Genomic DNA, 18,149 nt, shown 5'->3' on the forward strand with positions numbered 1-18,149 from the left:
CTAATAAATTATGTTGCGTGTTGTGCAAAAATGTAAAAACTATTAAAAAACTAAAATTTGTATTTAATTTCCTATTTATGTTTATAATAGTTATTTTAATTAGATATACTTAGATAATATGCGTGGTATAATTTAAAAAAATTGGGCATACAGTTAATGTATATGAGGTGTAAAACTTCATATTATTGCTTAATAATATAGCATAAAATGTACGTTAAAATTATAAAATGCATTAATAATAATTGACATTTCATTTTTCATTTTTTCCGTTTTAATTTTAATACCGATCAGTGTTTACAATGTGTTTGTAGCGGTGCGTTGAAAATGGATGCGTATTATTAGTGTATTACTCGCAAATAGTGATTTTCCGGCAAAATGACTGTTATCATATATTTTTGTGTATACGTCTGGATACCAGTGCTGGAATCATTAAAAGCGGATAATGCCTGAATCCTGGTATCCGGTATCCATTTTCAACACAGCATCATGCTGGGATCCTTGGTTGACAGACGGCGGAATGTTGCATATCGTACAGAATTTTTTGAATCACCATAGAGAAGTAATATTATAATATTTCAATATACTTGATAATAATTCTTATACATCTGTCTCTATTTATATTATTTTGATATTTCCAAATTTAAAAAATATAAATTGCTAATTTGTATTGTCGCTCTGTTTACCTATATATATTATTTATATATTAAGATAATATTGTAGTATAGTTTTAAAGTAATACTTTTGTACGTCTGTACGGTGCTGTAACTGCGAAAGTCGAGCGATGGGGACATTCACGAGGAACGTCGTACATCAGTCATAATATACTTTATATGCTTATGCTCTTGTATTATATTATAAGCTATAAGTTATAGTCACATCATAATATTATTATTGTGTTTAAGCGTACACGAGAATTCGTTGTTGGTTGGCGTGCATAGATCGACCACAAGGTCGAGTGTCTTCGCTCAAGGTCTTCGAATGAGTTAGGAACAAATATAAAATAAAAGAAAAAAAGCCAATGAAATAACGCTATAATAATAGCTAGTACACGCGATCGTCTTCACGTGCCGATATAGGTATAATAAGTACCTATATAATGGTACGGATAAGTACATAATATATAGCGTAGACATAGGTACCTATATATACTTTTGTTTTCTATATTCGCCCGCAGTGGTTACGCTTAAACATTACTACTATTATCTCTATACATAATATTATACAAATGTGTATATATTTATTATCATTATTTCCACGCGCATTATATTAAAGTCTGTTTTATGTGCGTAAAAATTACAAACCATCATTATACAGGGCGATTATATTCGAACGCAAAATATTTTCATAGTATAGGCACATACCATTACGTAATATAACATAATCTAATATTTATTATGATATTTTTTAATTATAACTATATCTTAAATTATATTATAATATAATATTGATTATGGATATTCATATGATCTGAATATTTATAATACATTATATTGGATATATATGCTGGACGCTTGCACGTCATTTCGATGCATATAAATATGATATCAACAATTAATTAATGTTATGCATTAATGTTAGCGCATAGTTATTTTATTTATAAACATTTAAATAAAAGCTGTAAATAGTGAGTAGGGGCTTAAAAGTGTGTAGCATGATTCTCAAATCTAAACTAAAAGCGTTGTATTAATTATTAATACTACAAAAAAAATATTTTTTTCTTATATTTTTGTATAAAATAAAAATACAAATCTTAAATTTATATAATTTTCCTAATTATACACTATAAATGAAAAATAGCGATAGTAATTACTTCAGAAAAATAGAAACAAATTAAACAAAAAGTAGACATTACTAAGACATTGAGTATTACGTGAAATAAGTTCATATATTATAATACTAAAATATTTCAATTGTTATTAAAATTGTAAAAATTGCATTGTTATAAACATCATAGACTACAAATTAATTTAGTTAGATTTTTAAAAAAATATCTTTAAATAACACAACAATTGATTGTTTTAATGAGCTTCTACCTATATAATAATCATTCTGTACATTTTTTGACGATGCGTCTTATGTAATATATATACCGCTTCAATAACTCCCTTGCACTGTGTTTATATATATTATTATGTTATTATATATATGTTTGTGCGTATATATATATTATATATATGTATATATCCGTAACGAATAATGTGATTTTTCTCATTTCCCTTCGTGTACCTATATTATTATAATCATTTTTCCACATGGTGTACAATAATAATAATATGTAATACGTGTTATGTAAATTCGCGGGCGTTTAACCAACAATTACCCCGAGTTCTGACTGATCGACTTGCACTGCGGCTATGGCGGATGACCGACCCTCGGGTAGAATAGATCGTTTAAGTCACCACAACCGCCGCCGCCGTGCAGTCCAGTGAGTATGGTAATAATGATGTACATTGTCTTCGCGCGTAGTTCACAGACTTTAAAATTATCGGCTAGGTGGTCAAATCGTATAGGCATAATACGAAAATATTATTTACTCGTAAAACCAACTCTGCCGTCGTGCGTGGTGCGTATGATCAACGTGTATTATGTGGTAATAATATGATAACGACTAAAATGTGGTAAATGAAAATAAAATACAAATATTGGGTTGTTGACTGCTTTACAAATATTCTGAGGTGAGCTAACAAATAACATTGACGTTTTACTACTGATCATAATAATAATTTATCAAGGTGATGGACATACAGGTAAATAGCATTACGTTACTGTGGTAGTCTAAATAATAATATTATATAGACTAATGCAGTACTGCACAGATATCACTGATATCAGCCACATTACAAGATTAGAAATATAGTCAAAGAATTTAATTTTTATGCAATTTCACTATTCATCTAGATTCTAGACATTTGGTTAATAGCTATTTCAAGTTAAGCAAATAATTAAAATGAAACATTTTGTATGATTTTAAAATTTTTCTATTAATTATTTATTGCTATTTTATACAAAAAAATATATATATATATTATTTATTAATATGTAAAACACCATAAGTATATGAAACATGTTTAATTTCGTGTCCATCAGTAATATTGTTTTAAAACTTAAATCATAAATATATATAAGTCATTAATAATAAGATGTGATAAACGTAGACGATAGTACGAGTATAATATTATACACCCCATAGTAGTATAATAGTATATACAGTACAAGTGGCCAGTACTATTTACTCCAATTTTTTTTTTGGACACTAAGTATTAAAAATTAGAAATTTTTAAATATTTAAAGCATTATTTCAAAATATATATAAATCTACGTATATATTCGCAGTCAAAGAATAATTTTGTATATTATGTATTAATTGTTTACATGAAGTAATAGAATTTCTTTACGTCGTTATTTATAATGTAATCCAAATATTCCAAATTACCAATAAGTATAGCAACATGTTATAAAATGCTTATTTATTACCTACAATTTGCGATTGTGTTTCATTTTATGCTTGCCGATTAAAAGCATTTTTATACGTAAACGGTAAACAAGAACATTTATATACCTACTATCACGTTTTAATATGCTCATACTCATATATTTAAGGAAGGTAGTACCTATATATTAATTTGAAATTTATTTATAGATTGTATCATTTCTATCTATAAAAATAAAATCATTATACAATTACTATAGATAACCGATAAAGATAAGTACCAAAAATTAAACTATATAGGTAATATTATAATCATTATATTTTGTGGTTATTCTATAGGTACTGCGATAGTAAATCACAAAATGTCAACATAATAAATGCTATCGATTATTATATTGAAAGCGAAGTAGTGTGATTAAATTTACATTAGAGATTGTACTAAAGAACATGTAACCGAAGGACTGTATGATGTAAAGAATTTTTTTATCATAATCGAAAAAAAATTACCAACATATTTCTTAGTAACATTATTATATATTAAAAGATTAAAATTATACACTTAAGGTCGGGTTATTGTTAAAAAAAATATGAAAATCAAACCAATATGCTAAGTTTTTGTGTACTTTTACTTATTAACATTTTATTTATGATTATAAATTTTAACTTACTACCTCATCCTATTTAATAATAATATTACGATGATTAATATAATTTAGTCGCATCATACTATTTTGTTAAAAAAAATCAAAATTACAATAAATTCAATAATAATAACTTCTTTATGTAAAAAATTAAACGCCTAATAAAATGACACGAATTTTTTTTAAATACATGTATATAAACATTATTACAAAAAACAAAATTTAAAAAAATACATTGGGTAAAATATTTTTGTATAGATTTAATATTACATAAAACAAATAATAATACAAATTGCGTGGTTTAATAGGTATAGTATTAACATTTAAGTAAAAGTAATGGGATTATGGGAATGATAATATTATTATTAATACCTACGTATAATTGTGAAGAAATGGAAAACAAATTATACATTGCATAATGAAATATCGAAATGTTTCACATTTAAAATTGAACTCAAGTAAAATATGTAACATTAATGATACGTCAAGTAAAGTACTAGAAAAATATTAAAAGCTTCATGTATTATTCACTTTAATAATAAGTAAAATATTCTTAGTTTAACTAGTCAAAATATTTAATGGTAATAACATTTTAACAGATAATATAAGCTTGTAAATATTTGAGTAGGCATTACCTATATTAATGTGTATTATAAAAATATACCCACGTGGAACAAAAAATGTATAAAATATAAATAATAACAATAAACCAAATTAGTTTTACCGAGAAGTTGAGTTCACAAACTTTCCAAAACAATTATAATTAATTCGCAATTATATTATTATGTTAAATAATAGATTGTCATTAATAGTCATGTAAGTATGTAATATGTATAGTGTTAAAAAAAAAATTGCAGCCGCAATCGTCAGTGTTTATTAATTATTAAATTATAACCGTGTAAAAAGAATACATTTTTAGTTCCTATAATTAGTGTTAAAAATAATATAATATATCAAAAATCGATGAAGGATGTTGAATCAATATTATTGATTTTCATTCAATTTAACGTAGATTATATAAAAGAAAGTCTAAATGATGATTATTGCACAGCCGTCTGTTTTCATTATAAGTTTATAACTTATTTTGTCGCGGAACAAAAATTAGGAATATCAAAATATATTGTTCTACTTGAGCCCTGCACGTGGACTCAATGTATGAAAAAATTGTAGTCAATTATTTTTATCCGAAACATTGAAAGCATCTAAGTATACTTCTCCGCTTACCAAATGTTATGACCAACGACGATACGACAGTGTATTTCAACATAGGACAATTATTCGTTCTTATCTATACGGTGATTCTTTTAACCGTAAACACTCGTAAAGTCGTAACTATGAAAATAATTATTTTATTTTTTCGGAGCGTTCCAAAAGGTACATACTCATAGATTTAAATACTATAATTTAAACCATTAAGTTTATTAGTTAACTGAAAGTCTCAATTTGTTAGTTTTAATCGTGTTTAAAATTATAATGTAAACTTACATTTAGTAATTACAATTTTGAATTAATTTAATGTAGCATGCAGATTCCAAAACGTTTGACATTTGTTTGTATAAATATCGAATATTAAATTAATGAGCTTTTTATTAATATGGATTAAAATTTTATCTTATAAGATGAAGTGTTAAAGAGACCAGGAGGAAACCGTTCCCCGATGAAGGTTTGAGTTGAGATGCTCTATTATTCCATTCATCTTAACTTTAAATTTTAGTATACCTATATTTATTATAAACCATTCGTTAAATGGGTTAAATAACATAGAAGAGAGCATCAAAATGTTTAAAAAGGCATTCTTCTTCAGAGTTTAGATTGTAAAGTTAAAATCAAATTGATATTTAAAATCAAAACTTGATAGTAGTTTCACCAACAAATATATATTGAATGGGTGATTACTAATAAGAAGCAATTATAACCCTTAATATAGGTCTTGAATTTTCCAAAATTAAAATTCCAAAAAGTTATTACTTCTAAAATGAATGATTTATTTACTTTTTACAGTTAATATATCTAATTTGTATGTGCAGTATTACAACTTATATATAAACCTAATATATTTACATTTATAATATTATTAAATTATATTTTTCATAATATTGTACATACCGTATGCAAATTTACCTGTATGCAAAATATAATTTTAGTGCTGAGAGCCCAAGTTGGTTATAATTCCATATAGCTATTTAGTGAAATTAAATGGCACATATAATACCATAATTTATGCGATTTCTTACTGCAGTCTAAACAAGGATACAGTAATATATTATCATACTGTGCATTTTCAAAGCTGAATTCGATAAATTATACACTAAACAAATTTAATAAAATAAGTCTCGATAGAAATCGATGATTCTGATAATACACCATATTAACATATTATTATATATCTATTAATATAAGGCATAATAAATAATAAATTTAATAATTTAAATTTAAGTGTTCATTTAGTAATTAAATAATTTAACATAACTTAATATTATAATTTATAATATATATAAAAGAAAAAAAGGAAAGTCTTTTCTAAACATATTATACTAAATATTCATATAGTTTTTGGATGAATTTAGTTAATATCATTAAATAAATATATTTTTTGTGTGTGACACAACTCAATCAACAGTGATCAATATCGTCAGTAAAATAGTAGCAGCAGTATTGTTTTTTTATACCGAAATATTAAATAGGTACATTCCACCATATCGTTAATCGTTAATCGTTAATTAAAAAACTAGAACTTTGGTAATTAATGTACTATACAGAATACGAAAATGTAGCAATTCTGACTCGATAAAAAACAAAATATATGATTATAATGATATCTACAGCCCTTCTAGCGCAACAGATATAAATAATAATAATATAATATAAAATTACTAACAATTTATAAGGAGCATATTATTATACTAGCCAGCCATTATCTGTTCTATGTAAATAATGCATAATTTGACTATACAAAAAAGAGCCAATACAATATAATATAAAAACTATAGAAGTTTTTTTTTAACATAGCAATTCTTTTTAAATACACTCGAACATTATCCAAATTTGTTTGGTTATATATCATTTCTAATTTCTAAAAGAAAAAAATTGTAAATTATTAATTTATTGTTTTCATTTATACGGTTTTCTCTTTGACTGTGTAATTTAACATCTATAATTTTATTTTATTTTTGCCTTTGAGATTTAATATTTCGTCAATTTTTTTAAAATCAATCACGTCACTTTGCATATTAAAATAATAAGTCATACAATAATACTCATTTATTTTAATCAAAAATATTTCTTCAAATTTCGTTGAATTTTCTGTTAATATTATTACCTTAACATAGTAAAATGTGATGTTTAATATTATTATTATAATGCTAAAATCCATTTCCTAGGAAACGTTTCTTTGATACACTTTTAGTTGGTGTAAACACTATTGATTTAATTTGTTTTTAATTCAATTAATTTAATATACATTTTGCATCATAAATAATTTGAAAATATTATAGTGATAAAATGGACTCTACGATTACACCTAACACTGATGAACCATGTGTTGTGTACCCCTGGGTAAGAACATTTATTAATTCTATAAATTATAATAAGTTTTATAGTTCTAATAAAAAAAATATAAACATGTAAAGGAACCTTGTAATAATAATGAAATGCAAATGAAAGCATCTTTTGAGGATAACTATCTCGACCATATGAGTAATTTAAAAATTGAATCAAATCCATCGAAAAATACGTTAACCACTATAGCTTGTGGCATCTGTACGTACATTTTATAAATAAACATAAAATAGTTATAATTTCATGTTTGTAAATATTTCTTTTAATATTATTATTTCAGCATTTAACGTGACTAAGAGTTTAATAGAAGAATTATGTGAAAGTGGCGCTTCAGTAGTAATATTTAATTTTGATGGTTTATCATTTGAACAGAGTCAAAAGATGGTCTTAGAAATTCGCCAAGGAGTTTTTAATTACAGTCTTAAAAAGAACAACTGTATTCCATATGCAATGACTTTAATACTTGATCTTGGAGGATCTATTATCACGACTGGAAGCATATTCGATACAAAAGTGATACATTTTAATATAAATAATGATTGATAAATTACGGTTATGATTTTAAAACTAAATTATTCAAAGTACCTAGCGCGTTTTAATAATTGATAGAATAATGAATAAATAAAATAAAAACGCACACAAAGTTTAAAATCATAAAACATATTATTTCAATAAACGGTAGATATATTATTAAATACTAATACGTGTCTAATTATTTAATAAAGTTATTAAATTTATTTAATTAGACCAAACAAAGTTCAATAGAACTATCGACAAACGCTCATATTTATGTCACCAACGATATCGAATACAAATTTAAATGTACGGAGGACCGTATTTATGTGAACAGTGATATAATTCTTCAGCTAAAAATTAACGATCAGATCTTCTTGGACTACGGAAAAATCGAACTAACTGTGATCAGAGTCGGTAAGCTCGTATTCGTCATTTTATTTTATTATTAAAACGACGAACGCAATGTTTTCTTGGAGGAGAGTTAGAAAAATAACATTTTTTTTTCTTTGGCGCAGACGAGTATGAATTATATTGCGTGATAAACCGAGGAGAAATTTTGGGTTCTGAAAAAACAGTTCACGTGTCGGGAATTCCAATTGGCTCGACATCACTCTCCAAACTAGACGAGGAAAAAATTCGTACAGGTATCCAGCTCAAAGTGGACGTAATATTAGTGCCTGGTGTAAGGAACTCGATGTTTTTCAACCACGTCCGCAAGTTTGTTAGTAAGTCGAGCATAATATATCTGCAATCGGCGTACGGTCTTTCTATTTATTCTCTTCCGTGTCTATTAGTCTTGATTTTACAATTGTATTCATTTCACTATTTCATTGGTTCTATGTAACCTTGTTTTTCGATTTATACTCGTACTAGCCATACTTCATATGCTCACATTTTATCTCAATTTATTGACAGTTTTCCATGGGTCTTGTAGAAAGATAAGTTATAAGTTTAATTTATTTTTAAAGGCATGGAGCAAGGTGAGGATATCATTCTGTATGCAAAAATTGACAACACCGTCGGACTGGAAAATATCGATGATATTTTAACAGTCGCGGATGGCGTGTTCCTGAACCGACCGAACTTGTCCATGGAAGTTGGCCATGATAAGATATTTCTTGTACAAAAGATTGTATTGTCAAAGTGCAACTTAGTAAGTTTCAGAGCATTCATTGTATTTTTTTCGTAGCTGAAATAATGAAATTAAACATAAAAAATTGGTTAATTTTTATAAATTTTGATAAAAAATTAATATCATAATAATATATTGATAATAAATATGAAGTTAAAAATATATATATATAGTTATTTATTTCTCTAACTATTACACAACATAGGTTGGAAAACCGACTATCACTTTTGGGGAATATCTTAATTCTATGGAAGTAAATACGATACCTACGAGTGCTGAAGTAAATGACCTTATAAATACTGTAATGGATGGAACAGACTGCATTTATCTGGACGTAACAAAACGTAGTGCGAACAAATCGCATTGCGTTCAATACGCGTCTTCGCTGTGTCGACAAGGCGAAGCCACCATATGGGAACAACAGTTATTCACCGAACTCAACAAAAAGGTATAGAAACAAACGTCATAGTATTATTATTAGTCCTGTATAGGTGTGTATACGTTCAGAAGTTAAAACAATAATTATAATTACAGTTTTTAATGGAAACATATAATAATTTTTTGCATATTTTTAAAATTAATTTTAAATTTCCCGATTTAAAACATTTAAAAAAAATAATTAAAAACTAATTAATACTAGAAAACTAGATTATAATATATAGTTTATCGTAGTAATGTGTGTTATTTTATTATAATATGTTATTCAATTAAATGCAACTGTATAACGTTATTCGATTTGTAATTTATAAGTGTTTTATGACGCAAACAAACTAAGTAAACGATTGATATTAATTTCGTATTATCGTATGATTACCTGTATATTGTAGTATTATATATTAATATATTATGCCATGTTTTCAGTCCAAACCAAAAATTAATCCTGCCCACGCGGTAAGTATCGGTTGCGTGGAGGTATCGTTTAAATGTCATGCAGCGGCAATTATTGCGATCACCACGTCCGGGCTATCAGCCCGATTCATTGCCAGATACCGACCAAGATGTCCCGTATTGGCAATAGTCAGGAACGGGAAGTCCGCGAGAAAGTTATCAGTGTGGCGAAATGTAATATCATTGCAATATATCGGTAAATAACTTCATTAATAATAATAATAATTAACAAGACGTTTATTTAATGCATTGTCCATTACTCTGAAAGATTCGAATATCTTGACAGTTATTGCCTTGTGAGAATCAATAATATTCACAAGCCTGGATTAGGGTAAATACAAATGATAAATGGATATTGGAAAGTTTTCCCAGATTTTTTTTCAATAGATTAACAATATACTTAATAATATTTTAGTCAAATTACCTATGTGACACAATGCTACCATTCAAAAACTATTGCAGAGTATCAACTGTTTTTTTAAATAACACATTTATCACTTTAAGTTTTAACCAACTCTTAGAAAAAAATGTTTTATCCCGGATATCTATTCATATTTGTAATATATTATAATATTACCAAAATATTAACTATGAGATAATATAATATGGCATATTATGATACTATTAGTCTATATTATGTGATTAAAATTAAAATATTTTCACACGAATTTACTCGTTCTACAACTATGCGTTAGAAAATATTATGTGTATATTATATTACAGATCCAACGCAAAATGCTTGGAAAGATACTGAAAACCGTACAAGATTCGCAATAGATTTTGGCAAGAGAAAAGGTATATTGCATCAGGGAGATTTGGTTTTACTCATGAGTTGCTCCAGACAAAGCGTGGGGTTTGCTAACACCATGAGTTTATTCTACGTTAGTGCTTGAGACTTTGTCAACGCATAATCATTATGTACAAATTAAATAAAAAATAAAAACGTGTTAGGGGGCTGCTAGACCAGTATTTGTTTTCTCTTTTTTATCTCTCACATAATATAGGAATAAAGATACTCCATATTTCCACGATTACGACTCTTTGGTTCAGTTTAGGGCAAAAGCACCTATTATATATTTTATAAACAAGAGTATTTCCTATGCATTGACCGGATAGATTTTTAATATTTACATTTTTTATAAATATAAGTATGTTTGAATTTAAAATAATTTTGATTATTTTTAACCATTTATAATTTATTCAAAATTGTAAATATTAAAAATCTATCAAAATTGTAAATATGATAAATAATCAAAATTATTTTTAATTAATACATACTCATATATTTATAATTTTGAATAAATTATTAATGGTTAAAAATAATCAAAATTATTTAAAATTAAAACATACTTATATTTATATAAAATTAAATATTAAAAATCTATCCGGTCAATGCATAGGAAATATTCTTATTTATAAAATATATATTAAGTGCTTTTGCCCTAAACTGAACCAGAGAGTCGTAATCGTGGAAATACGGAGTATCTTTATTCCTATATTATGTGAGAAAAAGACATAGAAAACAAATGCTGGTCTAGTGGCTCTTTAACAGATTTTGAGACTTAATAGTATTTTATTTCCAAATCGATTCATGATGAAATGTCGTATATTACAATGCAATAACCAGACTTGGGTAAAATACTTTTTAAAAGTATTTCAAATACATATTCTGAATACTTCAAAAAAAGTATGTAACTGCTTTACTATATATAGTTTTAGGTGTCTTATGATGTATTCGTATTTTTTAATTGAGTCACTGTAATAGATGTGTTAAATTTAAATTTAATAATAAATAATGTCATACGAAATTTTTTCTGACCCAAGATAGTCCTCTTGTATTACTAACATTATACATTATCATATATCTGTATTGTTATAAAAAAGTACCTACTAGATAAAGTTTATATTCCTACAAGAAAATATATTGAAAAAAATGTAAACATCTTAATTGCTGTAAAAATTAATTACAAACATACAAAAAAATAGTGTACATAAAAAAAAATCATTATAAAATCAATGCATTCATCACTTCGCTTAGAATAAAAATACATTTATGATTTAATAGTAGATATATTTGAATTTAACGACAATCTATAAATTAATTTAAATTGCTATTTAAGAAAAAAGTTTATTATAAAAATCGATTAAATATTTTTTATATTAATGATTCAATACTATTTTATTATCTACAGATATAATTGTATTTTTATCTACTTTTATAAATATATGATAATTTATAAATCAACCTACATATCAATTTACTTAATTTTTATTTAGAAATATAGATAAATATAGAATAAATAATGATTAATGATATTATTGCCTTGGACTGAATGGACTGTATAATTATCTTATGGTCAAGAAAATCTCAGAAACAAAACACAATACAATAAGTACAATAGAAATTTCCACAATTTTTATTTGTGATAAGTACGATAAAAAAAAGTATATATTATTATATTACGAGTACTTATACTAGTTATACTTATTTCTCTTCAAGTTGTATTAAGTATAAAAATATACTGATTTGAGATTACATGAGCGCGCTCTATATGTTGAATTATATTCATACTCACAATATTAAATACTCAAATAGAAGAACCAACAGATAGCGCTTCTTGTTATGTATAATATATTTTTTACATGCTTTACTAACATTTTAAGTAAAATCAAATTATTATATTAAAAATAATAGGATACCGATAATCTTAACTACAAGTCATCATTAATAAATTACTGTCACATCCATCGAAAAACTAAAACTTATCAAATATTATTTATAAAAAAAAAAATTTTAATAATTGTAATTTGTTAAAACAATATAAATATTTATATAAATTTAAAATTAGTCGTTATACTCACTAAATACTATATACATTACATTATGTCATATTACAATCAATGATATATTACACACAAAAATAGGTTCTGGATTGGGTTACTTAAATGGTAGGTGATATATCTTGAAAATCTTTAAATTGTCTATAACCCTAGTCCTAGTGGAACTGACAAAATTATATAATTTAACTAAAATATTAAATTTATTTTAATTATAAGTGCTGTATTATTCCTAACATAATATATGTCAATAATAAATATTCTGGTAATCATTTAATTTCATCTGCATAACTATTTAAAAAATAGAATATGTATAGTGTATACCCAATGTTTAAGAAAAACATACGTCAATATTGTTTTGTATTTTAAGTACATTTTACATACATCTTAATTTTTTAATTAGGTTGAGTTTTATGTTTTGGTAATTTATTTACACAAAAATAATAATATTATTATTTTAATTCAAATTAATCGTATAGATGTAATATAGTTAAGCAGTTTGTATTTTACTATTTTGATATTATACAAATCTAATTGTAATTTTTTATTTTTATTTTATTTTTATTTAGTCTTTGTAATACAATTAGTCACGTCAATTAGGTGGAATTTTATTTAATAGAGAATATGTATTCCGTGAAAGCTTTTTAATATTATAAGTTTGTGAAACCTTACATCATATTGGGTTTCACTAGATATAAAATATAATTAGGTTATTCTCTTAACATAGCACAGAATATAATTATATACTATTAAAATAATACAATTGTAAATGTATTTCAATATAAAACTACGAGTATTATAATAACCTGAAATTTAAAAAACACATATAAGTACCCACCAATATAAAACTTATTTACGCCACCGTTAAAGAATATAAAAAATGTATATTTTTATAAAATATTGTACCTAGGTAAAACAAAGCGGTAACAAGACGTATCTATTCATGATAAAATAAAACTAAAAAAAAAATAAATTTTGTATAATATCATTGTAAAATTAAGTTATTATTTCATGATTCATAAAAATAATAGCTATTAACATAATTCAAACAACTTCATTTAGCTAATGTTAAATAACAGTCATATGTTTAAACATCTACAGAGAAAAAATTGATTGCAAATGGCATTTTAATGTCAATTTTATTCAAAGACTATGATCAATTTATGATGTAATTATATTACAAATAATTACTAAGTATAAAAAAAACTTAAAATAACCACCCTAGTAGTCTAGTTAACTAATTTTAACGATCGTTTCGATACACAATAATATAATACAACACCAAATTCGACCGGGGTGATTCACCTTGGGTGAGTTATGTATCACACTATGTATTTGAATGACTGGTGTCATATTCAATAACGAATGTGTTAACTTATATCACTAAAACTCAGCGCGAATAATAGGACTTAACAGTTAAGCGTGTATCGACAACTATATTATATGCATATTATATAGTTATATTATACATAGTTATATTATTTTTCTGTGTATATTATGACTTCGAGATGGTTAAAAGAAAATTTTTAACAAAAATGAATTTTTTCTCGAAAACTCAACATGTTATTGATTATATCGACGCGCATGTTACACGATACATATTACTGCGAGGATTACAGAGGTCGATTGTCAGATTTTAATTGAAAGAATAAAAATGAAATGTATATTATAAGGAAATAATATTATTATTATTATATATATATATATATACCATATACATCACAACAGTAGTGAAATAATATTATAATATAATACTCGAGTAGACGCCGCTCCGGACGAGCCGGATTTCTGCAGTGAGCCACCGCCACAATAGTAATAAATACAATGTAAACAAGCCGAACAATGCGCAGAGGTCGGGTAGAAGGATATAATAATAATATATGTACTGTAGGTACATACACACACGAGAATAGTACCTTTATGTTGTATGTAATGGCACCGAAGTTATATTATATTATTATTATTATTATTTGGTGTGCGGGTGGGTAGTCGAATTCGTGAAAATACATCGGCTCTCCGCGGAAAGGGACAATGGCCGGCGACGAAAGCGGGTGGTCCGGTCCGTCATCGTACTATAATCTTCGGACATGATCGCCATACGCACACTCAACACTCACATATTATATTATACAGTAGCCGATAATATTTTTCGGCCTTTTGACGATCTACTGTAAACCGTATATAACTATATATTATTATTATTATTATTATTGCCACGGCACATTGTGTGCGTCCGGTTGACCGTGTGATGCTGCGGGGCGGTCGCGCTCCTTAGGAACAGCGCCGCTGTTATATATAAGACGAACAACGTACCTACATTTACACCCCGTACCTACCTACACGCTGTACACAACGCAGGCCATGTGAACCGAACGTAATCGGTGACGGCTACCGTTTGCGAGCAAAAAAATGAAAATCCAATGTATTATATAATTCTTTTGCGGTCATCCGCCGTTTTCGGGTTTACGATAAATCTATCGTTAAACGGGCGTGTCCGTATATATCTTTTGATTTATTAAACAAACCTATTATATTCGAATTCCAGTATTCCACCATTCTGTTTTCATTTAGATTCCTGATGTTACTACTTGCGAGTGAGTCACGAGGAACCACTCAAGCTGATTTATATGTATATTGTACATAGTTTTCATTTCTTAATTTTTCTAGAATCTGGATAATACCTATGCTATGCGATTAGGCGCAGATAATTTTGATTTTCGAAATAGTTTCTCTAAAAGCGCCAACCACTGAAAAATGTCTAAGATAATAATGTACATAATTTTATCTAAAATGTCGATACGTTTACCAATTTAGTTTTAACAACAAACTTTGCTAAGGGTAATTTTTCTATAACTGGCGCGAAGACAAAACAGCCAATATTTTAATTACTATACTATAAAATCAGTACTAGTATACATTATTATAAACGTTTTAAATACACATTAAATTGTATGTGAAAATTATATTTAATAGCTTTTTAGATTAGAAGTTAATATAATTGTTTGGCAGTGATAAAATATTAGATAACTATTAAAAACTATATTGTAAATTACAATAAATGTTACAAATAAAATGCTTTAATACACATAAACAACATAAAACTCACTAGTCATAATAATATACACAAATTAAAAACTTTGATAGTACCATTTTTTGAGTATTGAATTAATTTTATTATGATTATTATTCCTCGGAGTATAAATAAATCAATAACATGCAAAACTTTGATTACATTTGTTCAAAGAATATTTAAAGTCGTTAAGTTTACTATATATTGTGACGTATACAATCAAGAAACCAATAATTTGACACGACGCTACAAGGAACAAATAAAATGGATTGTAAAACTTTCCAATTGTTTTTTACTACAAACGTGCACTGATTAATCAAAACGAACTTTTAATTGAATTCAATTCAAATTGTACGCAGTTTCGTATAAAATACGCTATGGCGAAATGATAAACTGTCAAATGCGTATATCTGTAGAGGTTGAAAAAATACTTTTAAATGTTGTATTTTTTATACACAAAAATTCCATGACATGACGAATTAGTCTTAATTAATATATTATCATCTCTAAAAGTTGCTAACGTTATCAAATAAATGATAAATTATTGTATATTGTATATCACAAAAATTACTCATAATAAATTGTATTATTACTATGAAATGTATAATAATGTCGTATAAACTTTAAATATTATAAATAAAGCACTATAATAACTACATAATAAATTGACAAATTATTCAATATAGATATTAGTAAAATACAATCAACTGAAGAGTGTTTACCTAAGTATGGATTAAGAGTCTATAATGTCTCTAAAAATAAATGATTTTAGGAAGGAACCTAGATAAAATAAAATATTTGTTGTGACACTTAGGTAATTAGAATACCTTAATTGTGACGAAAGGGATAAAAATAAAAACGATAATTTATAAATAGGATAAGAAATTGATTGAAAAAATTTGATGCGAGAGATAGGTATATAAATGATTTAATTAATACAAATTAAGTAAATAGATTTTTTGTAGGTTGATTTATAAATTATCATATATTTATGAAAGTAGATAAAAATACAATTATATCTGTAGATAATAAAATAGTATTGAATCATTAATATAAAAAATATTTAATCGATTTTTATAATAAACTTTTTTCTTAAATAGCAATTTAAATTAATTTATAGATTGTCGTTAAATTCAAATATATCTACTATTAAATCATAAATGTATTTTTATTCTAAGCGAAGTGATGAATGCATTGATTTTATAATGATTTTTTTTTATGTACACTATTTTTTTGTATGTTTGTAATTAATTTTTACAGCAATTAAGATGTTTACATTTTTTTCAATATATTTTCTTGTAGGAATATAAACTTTATCTAGTAGGTACTTTTTTATAACAATACAGATATATGATAATGTATAATGTTAGTAATACAAGAGGACTATCTTGGGTCAGAAAAAATTTCGTATGACATTATTTATTATTAAATTTAAATTTAACACATCTATTACAGTGACTCAATTAAAAAATACGAATACATCATAAGACACCTAAAACTATATATAGTAAAGCAGTTACATACTTTTTTTGAAGTATTCAGAATATGTATTTGAAATACTTTTAAAAAGTATTTTACCCAAGTCTGGTTATTGCATTGTAATATACGACATTTCATCATGAATCGATTTGGAAATAAAATACTATTAAGTCTCAAAATCTGTTAAAGAGCCACTAGACCAGCATTTGTTTTCTATGTCTTTTTCTCACATAATATAGGAATAAAGATACTCCGTATTTCCACGATTACGACTCTCTGGTTCAGTTTAGGGCAAAAGCACTTAATATATATTTTATAAATAAGAATATTTCCTATGCATTGACCGGATAGATTTTTAATATTTAATTTTATATAAATATAAGTATGTTTTAATTTTAAATAATTTTGATTATTTTTAACCATTAATAATTTATTCAAAATTATAAATATATGAGTATGTATTAATTAAAAATAATTTTGATTATTTATCATATTTACAATTTTGATAGATTTTTAATATTTACAATTTTGAATAAATTATAAATGGTTAAAAATAATCAAAATTATTTTAAATTCAAACATACTTATATTTATAAA

General features: G+C 25.6%; 1 protein-coding gene across 1 annotated transcript; it reads left to right on the forward strand.

Annotated features, from left to right (window-relative positions):
- The first annotated feature begins 7,572 nt into the window (after positions 1-7,572).
- On the forward strand, positions 7,573-11,271 carry LOC132918296 (pyruvate kinase-like). Its single transcript, XM_060979460.1, has 9 exons — positions 7,573-7,626; positions 7,701-7,830; positions 7,910-8,142; positions 8,376-8,559; positions 8,661-8,870; positions 9,114-9,298; positions 9,483-9,725; positions 10,139-10,361; positions 10,889-11,271. The coding sequence occupies exons 1-9, from the start codon at positions 7,573-7,575 to the stop codon at positions 11,056-11,058; spliced, it is 1,632 nt and encodes a 543-aa protein (XP_060835443.1). The 3' UTR covers positions 11,059-11,271.
- Positions 11,272-18,149: the final 6,878 nt, after the last annotated feature.

The sequence above is a fragment of the Rhopalosiphum padi genome, chromosome 1, assembly GCF_020882245.1.
Source record: "Rhopalosiphum padi isolate XX-2018 chromosome 1, ASM2088224v1, whole genome shotgun sequence".
Classification (NCBI taxonomy): domain Eukaryota; kingdom Metazoa; phylum Arthropoda; class Insecta; order Hemiptera; family Aphididae; genus Rhopalosiphum; species Rhopalosiphum padi.

Excerpts from the sequence above, each read along its gene's own strand:
- LOC132918296 (XM_060979460.1), top strand. The coding sequence starts at position 7,573 with ATGGACTCTACGATTACACCTAACACTGATGAACCATGTGTTGTGTAC. Across the intron at positions 7,627-7,700 it reads CATGTGTTGTGTACCCCTGG|GAACCTTGTAATAATAATGA; the intron begins GTAAGAACATTT and ends AAACATGTAAAG. Across the intron at positions 10,362-10,888 it reads AATATCATTGCAATATATCG|ATCCAACGCAAAATGCTTGG; the intron begins GTAAATAACTTC and ends ATTATATTACAG.